This window comes from Alligator sinensis, unplaced genomic scaffold (genome assembly GCF_000455745.1).
Source record: "Alligator sinensis unplaced genomic scaffold, ASM45574v1 scaffold297_1, whole genome shotgun sequence".
Lineage (NCBI taxonomy): Eukaryota > Metazoa > Chordata > Crocodylia > Alligatoridae > Alligator > Alligator sinensis.
The window spans coordinates 102594-121109 of NW_005841848.1; the positions used below are offsets into that span (position 1 = coordinate 102594).

General features: G+C 40.8%; 1 protein-coding gene across 5 annotated transcripts in view; it reads right to left on the reverse strand.

Moving 5' to 3' along the window:
- The window catches only part of MDFIC (MyoD family inhibitor domain containing), a 92537-nt gene extending 75245 nt beyond the window's left edge, over positions 1–17292 (reverse strand). For 2 of the 5 annotated variants that reach the window (XM_014521967.2, XM_006015967.3), the window contains exons 1-3: positions 17055–17285; positions 16636–16783; positions 4943–5074 (exon numbers count right to left, since the gene is read on the reverse strand). In XM_014521967.2, the coding sequence (XP_014377453.1) occupies positions 4943–5074; positions 16636–16729 (226 nt within the window). In that variant the 5' untranslated portion in view covers positions 16730–16783; positions 17055–17285. Of the gene's footprint in view, positions 1–4942; positions 5075–16635; positions 16784–17054 lie in introns of all 5 variants that reach the window. The other 3 variants (XM_025208782.1, XM_014521970.2, XM_014521972.2) reach the window with 3 other exon arrangements.
- Between the last annotated feature and the right edge of the window lie 1224 nt (positions 17293–18516).

Below are 18516 nucleotides of genomic sequence, written 5' to 3' on the forward strand. Positions count from 1 at the left end.
GTAGGGAAATTTTGAAATGTAAATTGAATAGAACCCTAGTTGTAGCAACAGAGTAATCTGGCTAACCTTTACCCAGGGTCTATCCCCTAACTTTATCTATATCCTTAAATATTGTTCATTCAAAAAGAGGACTAAAAATATTGTATATTTCTGTGCTGTAAAGACTGACTAAATACTGTATATAAACTAGATACAGAAATCTTTAATTTTCTTAAAAACTCTCATACTTGTATTTAAAAAACTGTTCAAAAGTATGAGCAAAGCATGGCAGATACAGAAGAAGAAAAAATTTAAAGAATCAACTGTGGAAAATCATATCATTCACTGTTTATCAAAGCTTCACACCCCTGGGCATCTGAGTGGCTCAGATAGGCCCACATGCCTCTTTCTAATATACAGGCCAGGGGTTTCAGACGTCTAAATCCCTTTTATGAGCACAGTTTGCATTTGCAGAATTTTCAGGCAAATTAATATTTGTACCTGCAGTCCTTTGCTGTGCAAAAAGAGATGTGGCTAGCCAACTACCCCATTAGAAATATTAGACTACCCTATTGGTATTCACTTGTGACAACAAAACACACCCACAAAAGAAAGGCCAAGTTGATACCCTGTTTCAAACCGCTCACTCCCTGGTTATTTCCCTTAATATTTCCATATTTATCTTGATAAACTGAATAGTCTTTGGTGCAAGCACTCTGTCTTTCCATTCCCAGAAGGTATAACCCAAACAAACAAAGGGAATGCCAAACCTTCCCCTTTTTGTCAATTAAAGAGTTTTTGTCATCACTCACTACCTTCAATGCATACCAGTTAGATTCATTCTCACGGGAATCAAAATTAAACTAATGAAACAATTCAAGAGAGAAAAAGTGCATAACGGAAAGTATTTTTTTCATTTACAAGATTAGCTAATCTTATCCAGGAAAATAAAACCTTCAAACAGGAACCATACGTAGATTATACAGCCAAGATGAACAACTGGAGTCTTTTACTATACTTTCAAATCTGTTGCTCATTTTGTGGCTTTTAACTGAGCCCTCTTCAGTTTATCGACATTCTCAAACTGCAGACTGAAGACCCGGACACAATATTTCAGGGGAGTCTCAAATACAGAAGGCTAATACAACTTCTCTTTTCTTACTTGACACTCCCCTGTTTATCCATCCAAAGTCAGAATTAATGTTTTTAGAACAAATCAGGAATGCATCTTCTAGCATATCTAAACCAATGATAGTGGATACCAGAGAAGATATGATGGGAATGGATCATGCAAGATATGCCCATCCAAATACTCTCCCCCTCTATAGGCACAACTTGCCACTGTCAGAAACACAATACTGGGATAGATGGACCCATCGTCTGGCCTTGTATGGCACTTCTTATATTCTTATGTCTTCAGATGGTGATGGTGGATGGCTATCACATTCATTTGATTGTTTGTCAAACAGGGCTTACAAATGCAAGTAAGCAATGATAAATAGCGAACTTACTACAGAGTCCCTACAACAGCATTTTGTTGCACAAAAGTCAGTAAAATTGGCTGATGAGTTTAGTTACATATACAGCAGAATAACAAACAGATATAAACAAGAAAAATCTGGGAAATTAACAGATGGAAATATTTATAGTGTGAAAAACTAATGGCTCCACATTACAAAAGGAACATGTATCAACCATGTGGGTGGACAAACAGGCCCTATGGAAAAAAGAAATGGAATGATTGTAATAGTGGAAAATAGATGACAAATTTACAATGTCTTCTTTGTTTAAAATTAATTTAACACAGAAAATAATTATCTGAAGAAGCAGCTTATTAATTCTCCTTTTTAAAAAGTGACCTGTGTGCCCAAAACAATGTTTACTTCTAGTCTCTGACCTGTTTTTATATGCAATATTCTTTGAATTTTTGTCAAATGATGCAATATTCTCAGCTGAATCATTATCCTGCTGAGCTACACAACTTGCTATTTAGGATGATACATAAACAATGTGTTAAAGTGTTTCTTTATTCTACTTGTTCTGTTAAGTATCAATTATTGGGTAAAATAAAGCGCATAAAACTTTTTATATACTGCAAGACATATTTGTGTTTCAGCCAATTAAAAAAAAAAAAAAAAAAAGACTACTTTCCTTGTGTCCACAACTGGCAAACACTAAAAAAAGATGATTTAGTATCACTATTTTCAATTCCTTTTTTTTTTTTTTTTTTTTGGGGGGGGGGGGGGGAAGTAGTCTGTGCAGCATTAAGAATATTAAAGAAAAATATCAGAGCAGACTAAAAACAAAAAATAGTATATATGGATTCAGTACTCATTTGTTTTATCATATGGCAGAACCCCAGTGCAATAGTGCAAAATATGTGACCTGTCAGGGTAATATCAGTGGCCAAGCACCTTGGCAAGACTACACGTGCACCTGGGTGGATACCTTTAAGAGCGTTATATATAAGTTGTTACACTGGCCAGAGGATCACACAAGGGAATCGGAGGGAACAGAAGATAAGTAGGCGAAGAAGGCTCTCTGAATAAACAAGCTTTATCATTCTATAAGTTTAACTCCTTGGTGTTTTGAGAGTAACACAGCACCTAGGCAGCCGTCCATTGTTAAATACAACTTGTAAGTAGCACTCAACACAGTTTGAGTTGCGCACCCTTCCCTTACAGGCATTTAGGCTTATTAAAAGCCAGTGGCAAAGTCTCCATTGACTTCAAATGGGAACTAGTTTAATCAATGGTAAATGCATATTTATCTTACGCCCTATCGTTTTTCCTATTTGTACAGAAGACAGAATACCCCTATTAGCAAGTTACAATAATGATGTCACTCTTACCGCCTCCCTGCAAAGCCTAAATCTTCTTCAAGAAAATAAATCCCATGCACTCTCTCCTACTCCAGGATTGCCTAAAACTCACTTCCTAAACACTATCCATGAGTTAAAACAGTTCTGAACTCCTGTGCCAGCCCTGTTCTCTGGATCTCCCAAGAAAGTCTGAGAGTGGTACTAAGGCTCTGGCCACTCAAAGCCTAATCAGAAGAATGAAAGCAGAGCAGGAATAAGTGAGCAAGGTGTATTTCTTCAGTGGCAATCTGGGGCCCAGCAAGGAGACAGTATAAACATGGCCTTCAACTCTGCTCACTTCCATGCACTTATTAAGTCATATTGTTCATACCTATAAAAAGGAACCCTTCTCTTTTTCCTTACGTCTCTCTTCCTCCAAGCCAACTGTTAAGAACAAAGCCCATGCAGTAGTTTCTATATCTTTATTTTTGCAACATACTGCTATATTTTTCTCTCTCCATTCAGATCAGCCCATCTAAAATACTACCTGCAAAATACTTCTAGCTAGAGGCTCCTCTCCAACAACTGCTCTTACCCTACATACATACAACTCAAACTTATCTTCTCTTTCAAGCTATCCCTCAGCTTCTGGTAACAATTGTAACCTAGTCTCCCTCACTGTAACCACCTGTCCCCTTGCTCTCTCACACCTTTGTCAACTTGCTTGCCACCTATTATATTAAAAACATCACTCCTTCCCCAAATGCCTTAACATGAACCTCTCCCAAAGAACTTTTCAGTTATGCCTACTCTGCTTTTATGTTATATTTTGAACTGTACTACCTAACGTCCTTAGACAGCCTTTAGTTTAAGCAACCTATTAACTGTGGCACAGCTCTTCTATTATATCGCATAACATAAACTTATAACCATTTACAAATAACTCTTTCAAATATTTATGGATTTATCTTTAGGTAATTTAAGTTTTCGTATAAAGCACCTAAATCACCAGTACAATGAATCCAGAATATGGCAAATACTTCCTGAGAGCCAATTGTCATCTAAAAGGCAGAAGGTGAGATTTAGAGAGAGACAGTTACTCAACTGCTCACACAAAGAGGAAGAAAGACTTTCTTGCAGATGGGACAACACAAGTAAAGCTTAACACAAGCAAAGCTTAATGGCTCTGTACAAGTAGAACATGCATAAACCAACTCTTAGGCTGACCAGTTAGTCTATTCAACTTGGGTTGAAAGTTGAAACAGCTCTTCGCAGCTAGCATATTCTGCCAGGGAATACAACCTATAATTAGAGAACAGTTTCCCATGCTATCATTCTATCATGCTGTCTTAAGCTCAAATATTTGCAGTATTAAAGTAAAAGCAGTATTTGTGCTGGCAGCTGAAATAAAAACTATTTTTTAATCTTCAGGAATGTGCAACTGTGAATGAACCACTTGTTATACATCATCCATCAACTAAACATAGAAAATATGTACTATTTTGTGTCTTTTTTGACAAATCCAACTTAATAAGGTGTGCTTGCGAAATGTTCTGAAGTTTAATCCAAGAGCAACCCTTCTTCAAAGATAAGTCTTGGAGCATTCTTCTAATTTTGTATTAGTTGTGATTATTTTGTTACACAAGGCCTTCCTGCAACAGTACTACTTTAGAGCTTGACTTTTCTTATAAATTGGTAGCATGTCAGTGTTAAATGCATCTGAATGGAAGGCCATATCCTACAAAAGCTCCTCTGAGCCTAGTTTATTCTGCCACTTATATGTATAACTTGAGAAACCAGAGGTGACAGTACACTGCAACTAGAGTATCTACCACATAACCTGTCCCCATCATGAACTTACAAGACAAATTACTTTGTATCATATAAGATGTTATGTCTTTAAACGGTAAATTGTACCCAAGTTCTTTAACATTCTGCAATAAGGAGGCATTCAAATCACCAAAACATCTTGTTTATATCTTGGTTTCAACCCCTTGCTGATAAATGCTGACAGGAATCATTCCAGAAAATAAATTCTGTTGACATGCATTATAGTTGCAACACAATTGCATTTGACACACATTTAACTGAGTCAACAGGCAGTAACCCATTACACTACTAAAGCAAGTCTAAATGACAGCAATTTGTTCTGGAAATACTTACTTCTGATGAGGTCACCATCAGTGCGATTTCCCCAGACAGACTGGTCTTGTATCTCTGGTTGTATGCTTTGGCTATTGGAAGGCTGTATTATATCTCTCTCTCCTACAGCTATATTCGCTTTCTCAGATTTTTCTAAATCAAAGAAAAATGTTTTAATTTCAAGTCACTAATACAGGTAGAAATTTTACAAAGTTACTTACTTACTTGATTTTTAAGTAAGACTTGCCTGTTGAAGATAAAATCTAACATTTGAATAATAAGACATTTGTATTTTCCTTTAAAATAATTCCTAATGTCAATTGTTGACCAGCTTTACCATCATTTTTCCTCCCCTAATCAAAAGAGTTCTTTAAATAAAATCTTCCAGTAGCCTGACACTTGGTATGTCCATATGAAAAAATCCTTAAAATATTGCCTTTTCATGGTAAACTGCAGTTGTTTGGCAAAGTTTAATTGCCTTCCAAAACAAAAGCATTCTAAATGAAAATTTTAATTGAACTGACACACAAAATCTGGTAGTTTTGCCCATGCAGATGTGCTTCTCACATATAAACAACTTACTCTGTGGGAATTTCACAAAAGCTACAGGAATTCTGCCAAGTGTCTGTTTCAAATTGTTTATGATTCAACACATGACTAAGGACTAATACTGACAAGTAGCCAAAACTGACTGAAACAAAAATCTAGGTTAACAGCACTTTAAAATAAAAATGACCTGCTAACCAAGTTTAGAAAATGCTTTTACTTCTATAAATATGCTCCAAATGTAAAAGCCTTGCTTCAGTGTTGTCCAGAGTCCATAAAAGTTCTAAATTATTCAATTGCAAATGTTTACATAGTTTCCCCCTATGAACAAACACTGATCTCATTCTTCACTCTCAAAGTTGGTAAGCGACAGCTTTCACCAGTATGTTCTATAGGAACATCATTAGTATTTACATATTAGAAGTGATTTTTTTTTCCCCCCATAGCAAACTTCATCTTCTTGATTGGCTGAAAGTTGTCCCAACTACTACTGAAGATAATGTTTTCTATACCTGGACTTATTTTTAAATGTCATTAATAGAAGAAAGCATTTTTTTTAGATTTGAAGTTAAAAAAATTTCCAACTACATAAAATATTTTTGAATGTTTCTATTATGTATACTATTTTAAACGTATCATAAAGATAAGGTGAAATACCAACTGTTGAAAGGTTTGAGGGAAAACCAAGTAAAAAAAACAGGCTAGAATATAAGATGTATTTAGACTGCCTCAAAATCATACAATAACTGTGAGATGAGAACATGTTAAGGCAAAGAGTTGTGCCCAAACTCAAATACAGGTAAGTCATTAGTTGTTTGTAGTCTAAAACTACACAAACAGCAGGAAGCTATTTTGTTCAAATTCAAATAACTTTCTAACTTTACCTCTCACCTGTTTTCTCTCTACATTAAACTGAAGCCATAGATCACGCAGACCATGGGTGTTGAATTTCTAAGCAGCTGGGGGCCTCATGCCCTGCAAGCTGCACAGACACCAGGGTTGCCATCACTGCATCATGGCTTGCACCGCCGCTCACCACACCATAACCACACTGCCCCTGGCGCAGGCCCAAAACAGGGAAGCAGGAAGAGGGAGGCGGAAGGGGAGCCTGGAAATTCTAGATGCTATTGCAGCTGGAGCAAAAACAGGAGTCTTGGCCAGGCAAGAGCTCCAAGGCCTCAACTGACCCTCAACTTAACCATTCACAGGGCACATGAACCCCCACAGGTTACCAGTTGCACAGCCCTGACCCAGAGGAATATGAACTGCCTGGTGTGTACTGTAAATTTTATCATGCTCCATAACTAGCAATGCCCATTCTATGAAATTCTCAAAGCATAGCAACCGGTTACTCACTCCATCTCTTTGTGCACCTTCTCTCTAACAAAGATTCAATATTTCTCCAGTCTCAAAGAAACTTTCTTAGCAGTCTAGGCTTTGTCAGGCCCCTAAATAATTCAACCCAATCTGAATTCTCTACCCATGGAGCAAAACACCCCATATCTTTCCAAATAATATGGCAGAAACCCCCGACAAACTATTTTCATTGTAGGCACAAGGATTCTGTTTCAGAATGAAAACAGGTTAAAAACATACTAGTTTCATCAATTAGATGCCACTGTTAAACAAACTGAATTTTGGAGAATTGGGAGAAGGTAGAGGAAAAACAGAGAATATATTTTAAGAAAAAATAACCAAAAATGAAATAGTTGCTGTGGAGCAACTAATGTATAAGGATTTCAGGCATATCATGAAGATAAAGATTAAAATGATCAATTTTAAAACATTTACTCTTAAATTAAGATCAGAATGACACACCCTGAACATATGCTGAACTGCCAGTATATACTTGTAGTTACACTGTGCTGCAATAAATGTCTCATACAGGATGGGGTTGTACCTGGCCCCACTTTATCTCACAATAATAAAGAGTGGTCACACACAAAAAAGATTATAGTGCGTTGAGACAATCAAACCACACAAAATTATAGCCAGGTAAACTAAAATTTTAAAAGCAGAAGAGACAAATTTCCTCGCAAGTGATCAAATCTTCCTCAGATGTCCTTTCTAAGCCAGTAGTTCTCAACCTTTTTGTGGACTCAAGGCACCCCTTGAAAAATGTTAGCTCTTACATCTCACTTGATTTTTTAACTAGAGAAAAATAAAGCAATTCTTCTGTTGCGACGAAATCAAAAACATTTTGACTGGTTTTCCTCTTTCTAACATTGTGGATTCATTGAAATCTCTGGGTTTGTCTAGTGAATCATGTTTGCACACATAACAGTACTAGCATTACATGATATTCTATGGCACCCCTGTAAGGAACTCAAGGCACCCCAGAGTACAGCACCACCTTGGTTGAGAATCCCTGTCCTAAACCTATATCTTTCCAGCCTTTGAAGTCTACTAGAGACTCTGAAATACATTCATGAATTAATGTTACTATTTTATTAGTTTTATATTCACTACTCAACATCTTTTCATAGTTTAGGAATAAGCAATACCTCCATTTTCTCATTTTTATTTCTATTCTTTAAAAAAAAAAAATCTGGCTGGGCATGAGATGTGACAATAGTACATGATTGCCTATTCTATGAACCAATCCTGAAATTATGATTGGTTAAACAGTAGAGGAATGAAGATGTAATGTTTAAAAACAGAGTATGGTAATTTGAAATTGCTTTAAGGCAATCAAGAAGCAAATTCTCCATTGGTGCCACATCATAGCTGCACTGATTTCACCAGCTGAAGATCTACCCTGAGATGTTTATATATGAAGTCTCTACCTGTACTGTTAAATTTTATGCAGTGAAAAGAAGCATTGTTTTCTCATTCTGCACCCCAGCTCCCATGACAGGAGAACACAAAATATCTGAAACATTCTACGTTGTTTTGCTGTATTTCAAATGAGCTCTTGAGCTTCATGGATTCCAGAGCTAGGCTTTAGAAAGCTTCTTTATATAAATTATGAGTTTTGCCATACATGAACCCTGTTCCCTCCCACCCATATGTTAGACACCTCTTGTTCTGTTTCATCCTTCTGTTCAGCGGTTATTAACTAGGGCTATGTGAAGCTTCAGTAGCCAATTTGATTTGGAGGAGATTCGGCTCAATTCAGCGGCTGAATCTCCGAGTCGAATCAGAAGCCTCCGAATTGATTCAGAGAGATTCAGCCATAGACTGCACAAGCAGGCACTGGGCAGTACCAGCGGGAGCAGCTGGGAAAACAGCCGGATGAGCCTTGAGCCGGCAGCCCCGGGAGAAGCCGCAGCTCGTCTGGCTGCTCCCCTGCTGGGGTGAAGCAGCAAGTGCTGGCAGCCCCAGGAGAAGCTGTGGGGGCTGGGGGAAATGATTGGGAGCTGGGGGAATCTAGCCAGGAGCTGGGGGAAGGAACAGGGGCTTCTCCCCAGCTTCTAGTTCAATTCCCCAGCTCCCAATCATTCCCCCTAGCCCCTGCAGCCTCTCCCAGGGTTGCTGGCTCAAGCCGGGGCTCGTCAACTGCTCCCCTGGTTGGCCCCCACCAGGGCGAGGTAGGCAGTGCTGGTGGCTCTGGGAGAAGCTGTGGGGGCTGGGGGAATGATCGGAAGCTGAGGAATCAAACCAGGAACTGCAGGGAATGATCGGGGGCTGCGGGAACGATCAGGGGCTTCCCCCCAGCTCCCGGTTCAGTTCCTCAGTTCCCAGTTTAATTCCCCACCTCCCCAATCATCCCCCGCCCCCAGCTCCTAATCATTCCCCCAGTTCCCAAGGCTTCTTCCAGGGCTGCCAGCACTGCCTGCCTCACCCTGGCAGGGGGGCAGCCAGTCGAGCAGCCGGACGAGCCATAGCTTCTCCTGGGGCTGCCGGCTCGAGCCAGGGCTCATCCGGCTGCTCCCCCAGGTACTCCTGTCCGCACCACCTGCCTGTATAGTCTATGGCCGGATTTTGATTCGGCCAAATCAAATCACCAATTCAAATCACTGTCCCACCGAATCCAAAACAAATACTTTCTGCTTCACACAGGCCTATTATTAACCCCCCAAATAATACATTCAGCAATTAAAAGATAGTTAACATAGAAAAGGAAGCACTGAGGGAGGATTTGATAACAGTCTTCAAATACCTGAAGGGTGATTATAAAGAGGGTGGGGAGAGACTCTTCTCTTCAGCTATGGAGGACAGGACAAGAATTGTAACAAGTGAAATTAGGTTGGCTGTTAGGAAGAAGTATTCACTATAAGAGTGGCTAAGGATTGGAACAGGCTAACCAAAGAGATGGTGAAATCTCCACCCTTGAAAGAGTAGGTTAGACAGACACTTGACTAGGATGGTTTAGGCAGAGATCCCAAGGTCCTCAAGGTCTAGTTTTCTGTGATTTTATTCTGTGATCTCCTCTTCTGCAACTGAGGAAGCCAGTCTGTCAAAGGATACTAATGCAAATAAGCCTCTTAGAAAACACTTACATATGCTTTTCCATCTGCAAGTTGCTTTAGCAATTTTGGATTTACTAGAGATTTACCTGGACTGAACCGTATTTTTACCTTACATTCAAGGGATAGCAGTCAACTTTAGTATTAATTTTAAAAAATCCAGTAGATATCTGAACTAAGTTACCAGTGTGCCTCTTCAAGATTTTGGCTAGTATTTGAAAAGTAAGAACTTCAAAAGCAAAATTAGTATCTGAGATAGAATGAAGTAAATTCAAAATGGAAGCAATAATGTTTTCCTCAGCTTCAGGAAGAGTAGATGCATCACACCCATGAGGACATGACTCATTTTACTGGAACTATAAGCACACAAAACTGAAAGCAGAAGTAGGTTAATATGATGAGTTACAGTTAGGCTTTTATGAAAGTTGATGGTTTCTTTCAGGTGGTGCCACTCAGAAAATACTTCAGGACTGACACCAACAACTATAAAACAAAAACCTTTAATAAGATAATTTTATATATGGGAACACAAATATAGAAGAAGTAGTTTAAAAGTCTGAGCAATTTTAGTAAATTGTGAAACTGTTTGGATAAAAAATCCCATTATTCATAATACTAAGGTGCTGCTGGTAAAGAGGGATTGTTAAAATTAGAAAAGTAACTGTAATCTTAAGACTTCTAAGCAAGAATTCTAGAGTAAACCATCAAATTCTGGTCTGAATGCAATGCTGTATTATGCCATTTATTATAAGAATGATCCCTATTCATGAGTACTTAAGTATGTAAAGTCTATAAGTCTTTAAACACGTGCTTGAAGATGAGCATGTGCTTTAGTGCTTTACTGAAATAAGGCCTTGAACATCAAATAGTCTTTCTTGAGACACTAAATTAGCATCATGTTTTCATCATTAGATCACGTCACTTGCAGATGAGAAAGCACCAGATGCCACCTTCAGAATTTCACTCTAAATTTCTTCTAGTTTTTTCAAACACAATATTCTCATTCTAGAGGGTAAAGTAGGTATAGGCTGTTGCCCTACACAGCTTAATTATTTATCTCCCTTTCATAAGTAAACCTTTTCCTTTCTCTAAATTGCAAGACTTAAGAATTTTTCACCAATACCTACGCTGGGTTATTTTTAGTTAATACTCCTAGACAGGCCTACATTGATATTTAGGGTCAACTGTGAGGTCACTCCACCAGCCAAAGACCTTCCTTTTTTGTTTAAATCATCCCTTGCAGCCCACATCAAAACTATTAGCAGCGTGTTTCTATTCTGACCACAGCCCTTCTATGAATCAGTGCACAGACTAGTTGTCTTAACTTATGGTGAAGAAAGAGAGGAATTAATGGGCAGAAGGGCTTGGAAGTCTGAAACAAGGAATTGTAGGGTTGTACCTGGTGGACTCCTGTGCTCAACACCTGCCCAGATAAGTCCATGACAAACTGTAAGCAGGGGGAAGTTAGAAGGCATGAAGAGGTGGGATCAACCTCACAGCCAGAAGTTCAGAATTCCAAGGGTCCAGCTGAACCAGTACAGAGAACCAAGAGGTTTACAGCATACACAGGCTTCAGAGTACTCTTAAGCCAAGCCTTAACTAACTGTGTAGAGATAACAATAGGTCACGCTTCAAAAAAACTGGCTTCAAAAAAGCAGTCTTATTCTTCAACTGTAGTTCTGAGCACAGAGTGGTGGTAGAATCCAACCATATTATATGGTTATATGGTTAGCGTAAATGCAAAGGACTTAATATGAGGGATATGGGCATAAGTAACTGTCACCAACACATCACCTCTTAGTACAGAGCTCTTAGTGATCAGAAATAAGTATTCACATAAAAGCTAAATTATACATTAGTAAACTATACATTAGTCCAGAAGTACACAGCAAAACACTGGGGCTTTTTACTTCACAGCACAAAAGTAGAAACCTTAATTTAGCTCTAAGGAACTGAAAAGGATCGAAACGGGGTAGGCGTGAGGATAAAAAAAAAATTTGCTACTACCTCCGGCATGCCTATGGTTCCACCTAACCCTGAAAAAGTATATCTATTCTTTTTGGAAGGGAGGGGAAAAAAACCTAGCAACCCTTTGCAGGGGTGACACCAGCCTCTACCTGGTGGGCGGGAGGAGAGGGGGACAGGACTAAGGTGGCCTAGACAAGGGGGCCTAGACAGAAATTTGGGGGGTTGCGCAAACAAAGGTAAGACATGGGTCCCATGGGCTGCAGGATGGGCTCAGTTGCATGGGGTGAGCAGCAGGGGCCCAGGCAAGAGGGTTGAATAAGGACAGTGCCAGGAGGGTTAGCTATGGGGTGGGGGGAGGGGCTAAGGTTAATTTAGGGGTGGCTATAACCCCCCAAACCTCCTCCTCCTCCCAGCACCACCCCTGCCCCTTTGCAATGATATATACAGCTTTAACCCTTGGGTTCTCTCAGATTCCAGAGCAGCGCATTTCCTTGGCACATATGGACCCTCCAAAATCAAAACTGAGCACTAAAACGGCACTATTTCATACAGATCACAGCCCAGCAATTATGAAGAGCCAAATTCTGATTACTGGGTAAATATTTGTGTGAATAAAGTCATTTTAAAATAGACTAATGAAACAGAGAGAGAGAGAGAGAGAGAGAGAGAGAGAGGCAGAGAGAAAGATGTTCATCTGTTATGCTGGCAAGCACAGCACAAGCGCGCGCACACACACACACACACACACACACACACTAAACTTAGATGTAGTCCACATGCTTTTTTGCAGCTTCTGCTGCCCTCACCATCTTTCTCCCAAATCTGTCATGATAGTATCTGCTTAACACACTTGTTAGTTGTGTGCTACAGTGGTGTATTTTTTAATTCACTTAGCTGGTCTGTGCATGTGTGCGCGCACATGCATTGTAATGGAAGAGGACATTTAGGCTCGGTAGTGCAATTGTGAGACTACATGAAGTGAAATGAAGGAAATACCTTCATCTACTTTTCTTGAGATACATTGCAGAATTATGGAAGAGAGGAAGAAGTGGATGTCCTCAAGAAGCAAGTTATTTAAACAATTATATAAACTTGTTTTTGTTTGCCAAAAACAATGCTGTTAAATTTAAATCATGGACTCAGGCTCCAAAAAGAGCTTTATTCATATACGAATGCCCAACTGTCCATTTAAATGAGTAGTTGGCACCTATATAGTTTGGAGAATCTGGAGCAAAACCCAGCCTGTTAAACTAGGTACCTACACTGCAAAAATTAGTCCAGAATACCTGCTTCAGTAGCATTAAACTTACTAGGTACTCACATTTACATCTCAGATTGCAAAGATTTCTAGACATTAAAACTTAGGCTAAGGATTATTTCTGGGTTTTATCCAATGACTGTAATGTAAAATACAGAACATACAATACTGCAAAATGTCTTCCTAGGAGCCAGATCCAAAACCCAGGATATGCCCCACTGCTCCCCACATACATCCACCCAGCTTACTGCCCTCACCAATGAGCTGTAGCAGTCATACTCCCTCTTGCTTGTTCTCATAGCTCAATCATTTTTGCAGGTCTTGGCTATAAGGTAGCCCAGCTTTACTGTGAAAGGTGCAGTGCACTTCCACTCAGACTCTTCTGTAGTCTAGTGGTAGGAAATATGGGTTTGAATCTCCTGAGGCTATGGAGGGACTAGAATTCAGTGACTCACTGGGTGCGTGGTATTATGTAAAAAATGGGCACCACCACTACTACCACTAGGCTACCCTCTGAAAGGTCTTTACGCTCTGGATCCTGAAGGTAGGCACCAAATGTGCAGCCTTAATTTAGGCGCCTAAAATTCCAGGCATTCAAGAACAACTCTCTGCGTTGTTTCCTTTCTAGGCGACTCCTTGCAACACCCTTCAGAGACACCAACCTTCCCACTGACTGTATACAGAGTCTGAATCCCTAACCTCCTCTCTTTAAATCACATTCTTATGACCAGAGACTTAATTGTTAAGTATCCTGAAGCTTAAATGAAAGCAACTAAAATGAAGGTGTCAAGGGCTAACAAACTTTGTTTCAGATAATTGTAATGGAATTTATGCATGCAAAACAGAAGTTAGGTACCATAATGGTTTTGTGACCATGAGCCTCATTTTTCTCATCCTGAGATTCAATACAGCGTATTCCACTTATATGCATACCAGATAAGTGCATCAGGACAACTCTGGTCCCAGTTGATTTCCTAACGGTTTGTACAGTAACAAACTCAAGTTATGTGCATGTGTCTTAAGTGCATACACTTTTCAAGTTTATAAACATCTTAGCATCTTTATTGTATTCCCATTAACTGCACATTACCTCTAGCTGCCTTAATAACTAATCCTATTCCCTCTATATGTGCCAGAAGCAGTGAAGGGGAAGCAGCTATCAAGGTACTGCTATTAGAAGCCTTGAAAATCAGGGGACCTAAGTAGCCACGAAACCAACTAGCTCCCCTTATTTTCAAGGCTTCTAGTAACAGTCTTGAAACTGATTATTAGAAGTCTTGAAAGTGATGGAACTAGCCAGTTTCTGTGCTGCGACTACCAGAGCACTGACAGTGATATAAGTGATGCTTATTAACTGCACAGCACTGTCAAGACTGTGGTAATAGCAGCCCCAAAAGTGACTACGCTCTCACTTTGCTCAGTCACTGTCAGGTCTGCTATTAGAAGCCTTGAAAAATGAGGGGAGCCAGTGTGGGGACTGTTAATTCTACAATACTGGCAAAGCGATGTATTCCATGAGTATTCTTTACAGTTTGGATAAGTGGGTCCCGAGCCTATGCATGTACATGGAACATGCTGTAATAAGTTTCTGTACAATAGAACAATAACATTTGTAAAGGTGAAAGTTCTGAACACTTTTTCTAAGTTTTCTGTTCTGGAATATCTGGACTACCTTGCATTGTAACCACATACTGAAAAATTGACAGATGAAGTTCTGGAATAATGACTGGAAATGTTATGAACTCACCTCTTCCTCTTTCCAAACTTCCTCCCTTCACCACCCCCCTCCACAGATTTAGGCTATAGGAAAGTAACAAACATTCACAAGTACTAATGAAGTTGATATTCAGTTAGAACAATAATATACCATATATGTTAAAGTTGAAGATAGACAAACAGCTATGCTTCAACTGAATTTTTCATATTTGTAATGTTGGCCAAGTATTTAAGTTTTTGCAGGGACCTAGCTAGTGATCAAACCCAAGCCAATATCTTACCAACTGCTTGGAAAACCATTGTTTCTTTATAATATGATCCTGTATCTCTATATTTCAGAGAGATACATGCATATATGTGCCTCCACATTAAAGTAGATGCCATGACAATTTCTGAAACAATTTGTTTTCTTGTCATGGAAAAAACTAATTTATTTCATACTTAAAAACCCAATTCAAAGCCATACATTTTAAAATTAAAGCTATTTTCCCCAAAAAAAAAAAAAAAAATGAATGTACTTACTAAAACTTCAGTAATTTTCTTATGCATAGCCTACATGCAAAGTTTAACAAGAATGGGCATTCGATTGTGTACCACTTTATATGCAACAGAAATAAGCATGTTGAAAATGAATATGTATTATAGATTCTGGTTGTTCTGGCAAAAACAAGGTTCTAACTTTGCAGTTCTGCGTGCTTGATCTTCTGTATCTAATCATTTTTATTTTTTGCTGTTTAGAAGTTATGAGTCACTCTCTAGGACAAGAAAACAATAAGATGAGTATAAGCCAATGTAACATTTCTCCATGCCAGAACATTTTTATTTAGCTACGGACACTTTCTGGTTTCTCAAATGAGGCTTCAACTTTGATTTCATGGAGCTATGGATTCAAAGAAGTTGCCAAAAAAAGAGACTGTAGCCTCATTATACAATTGTGCAACTGTGTTACCATGCTGTGTTTCAGTTACCAGCTATGTATAAAGTTACAACTTGAAATTAGTTTCTTCTTTCTATTCTTCAGAGACTTATTTCTTTTTATATCACTATCAGAATTCTTGAGATCAAAACTGCCAGCTGTAAAAGAAAAAGACATTACCTGATTGCCACACACCATAACTATGTACAGTAAGTAACACATGCACTGTATGTTCATCTCAAGAGAGCTAGATAAGGGCAGTGCCTTATCAAACTTTTTTGTCCAGAAGTTGTGGGGGGGGGGGGGGGGTTTTCTTTTAATCCAGAAGGTGTGGGGGGGGGGGAGGTTCTCTCTGAAAACCAACGTATTTGGTGCTAAATTAAACATCTGTTCGGACACTTTTGCCCTCAGTGAAAGTAATTGCTAAAATCCACTTAAAGAATGGATGCAAAGCTAGCCAATAAAGACCAGAAACTGGATCAGACAAACACAGCAAAACTGACCTCCAACCTAAGCAAAGTCCGTGCTCCTGCATTCCTCAATGTACTGTAAGGACACGTTAGGAATTTGAGGGGCGCTGCAGAAGTGCTTACAAACAGAGAAAAAAAGAACAAACCAAAACACAGGCTTGAGCAGTCAGGGTGGGGAGTCCTGTTCAAGGAGTAGTATGCATCTCTCCCAATGCCCCCTGATTTCACTGGGGGTGGGATCTTTCTGCTTTGCTATAGAGGAAAGCATTTGCAGAAGGAAGTGGCAGCGACTGTGTTCACCAACCATGGCAGGGAGGAGAGTTTAAAAAAAAAACAAAAAACAAAACAAAACCCCACACCCAATAAATCAGTAAACGCATCATTGAAATAAAAAGGCGCAACCGCTACAGAGAAACTCTACAGGAACTTACCTCGAGGGAGGGAGATCAAAAAGCTGCTTGCAGCCGGAGCTGCTCGCGCCGGCCCTTCAGGCCCTGAAGGAAGAGGCTCTCTCACTTGGGACATCTGCCAGCTCTCTCCCGGAGGGCTCCAGAGCTCGCACCCCCCTAGCACGCGACCCTAGAGGAACAAACAAATGAAAGGACTTTTCTTTTAATGTGCTTTATGCAGAACCCCCCCCGCCCGGGGCGTGAGGGCGAGGAGCTGGGGAGGGGACAGCAAGGAGGAAGCAACAACTTGGCGACTGTGCGGCAGCCCCCCCGCGAGCACGCGGGGCCCAGGCGCCGGCACCCCGGAGCGCGGGCTCCCTCTCCTCCCTCCCGCGGAGTCCCCGGGGCAGGGGGTGGGGGGAGCCCCTGGTGCTGCAGCCAAAGCAACTGCTCGCCATTACCTCAGCATGTCCCCGACCGCGGCCACTGCCCCGCTCCCTCCTCCTCCTCCCGGCACCGCGGGGTCCCCTCCTGCTCGGGAGGGGCAAACTCACAGCGGCAGGAGCAGGAGGGGCTGCGGTGGCATCTTCCCTGCCGCTGCTGCTGCCGCCGCCTCCTTTCCTCCCCTCGTTGCCACCTCCCCCGCGCAGCTCGGCGGGCCACACCCCCCTCCCCTCCCCTCCGGCGGCGCGGGCTCGTGCCCCTGCCCCTGCCCCTGCGCGGCCGGGTGCGCGGACTTTTTCCCTCCCCCGAGCCGCGACTCGCTTTATTTTTTTCATCATTTCCGGATCATGAAAACATCCCGCTGGAGCTGGGAGCGACTCCGGGGCGGTGGTGCCCCCGACCCCGCTGCCCTCGGGGCTGGGGCAGGGCGAGGAGGTGTTTAGGGCCCCCCTCCCCACCCCCAAGCCCGGGGCATCCTCGTGCCCATTAGGCTGAGCGGTGCTAAACACCTCCCCAGACGCGAGGGGGTGGCAGGGTTAGATGTGCCATGACTGTTTCCAGGACCCCACCGCCCCCTCCCGCAGCTGGGACTCAAGCCATGCACACTCCCTGTGGAAACGGCTCCAGAAGCAGAAATTGGGGGAGAAATATATATAAAAGAAGGGAGCTTTCATGCCTGAGGAAGGTTTGCAGCTGTAGCCTTTGGCAGGGATACAGTGGCACTTTTAAGAGGCCCAACCCCTGGCGTGGAAGTTGTTGGCTTGGGTTTGAAAAAACAGAAGTTCTTTTTCAGGTTCAACCAGTTGGACCTAGCCAGGAAGGTGACTCTCTCTGTGGAAGTTAAAAAGGCGCCTAGGCCCCCTCCGCAAGCCAGAAACCCCAAACTTTCAAGCGACCTCAAAGGCATTGACATTTGAAAGCAAACTTCTTGTTTTGGAGAGAGAGGATGCCGATGTGCACACACGTCTTTGCTGGTTTCTAAAACTTTGCAAGAACAACAAAACAAAAACAAATGAAGATTAGAAGGGAAGAACCAGGCAAGAAACAAAAAATATATAGAAACACAGCCCTAGAAGCACTTCCTTCCTTCTCCAGCACCTTTCAGAAGCCAAACGTACACACGTGTTTTCCTCCGTATCAGGAAGAGTTTCATCACACAAAATTCTAATTGTCAGACTTAGGCCCTGATCCTGCATATACGCATGTGGTTATCTTTACCACTGGGAGTGTCTCATTGCTTACCACTTTACTGAAGAAGTTCAGGCTCATAAAAGTATTTTAAAGAAATTGCTGTATATAAAAATATAGCAAGTTATTTTTTGTAAGAATAAAAAAATCTCAACAGTGACTTTTGTCATTTAAAGCCACAGTTTTCTTTAAAAGTCACTAGCAGGTCTTAGTCCAATACACCTGGCACTCATCTGTCATCAAAGCACTCTTTTTTTTTTTTTTTTTTTTTTTCAATCCTTGAAAAACTGA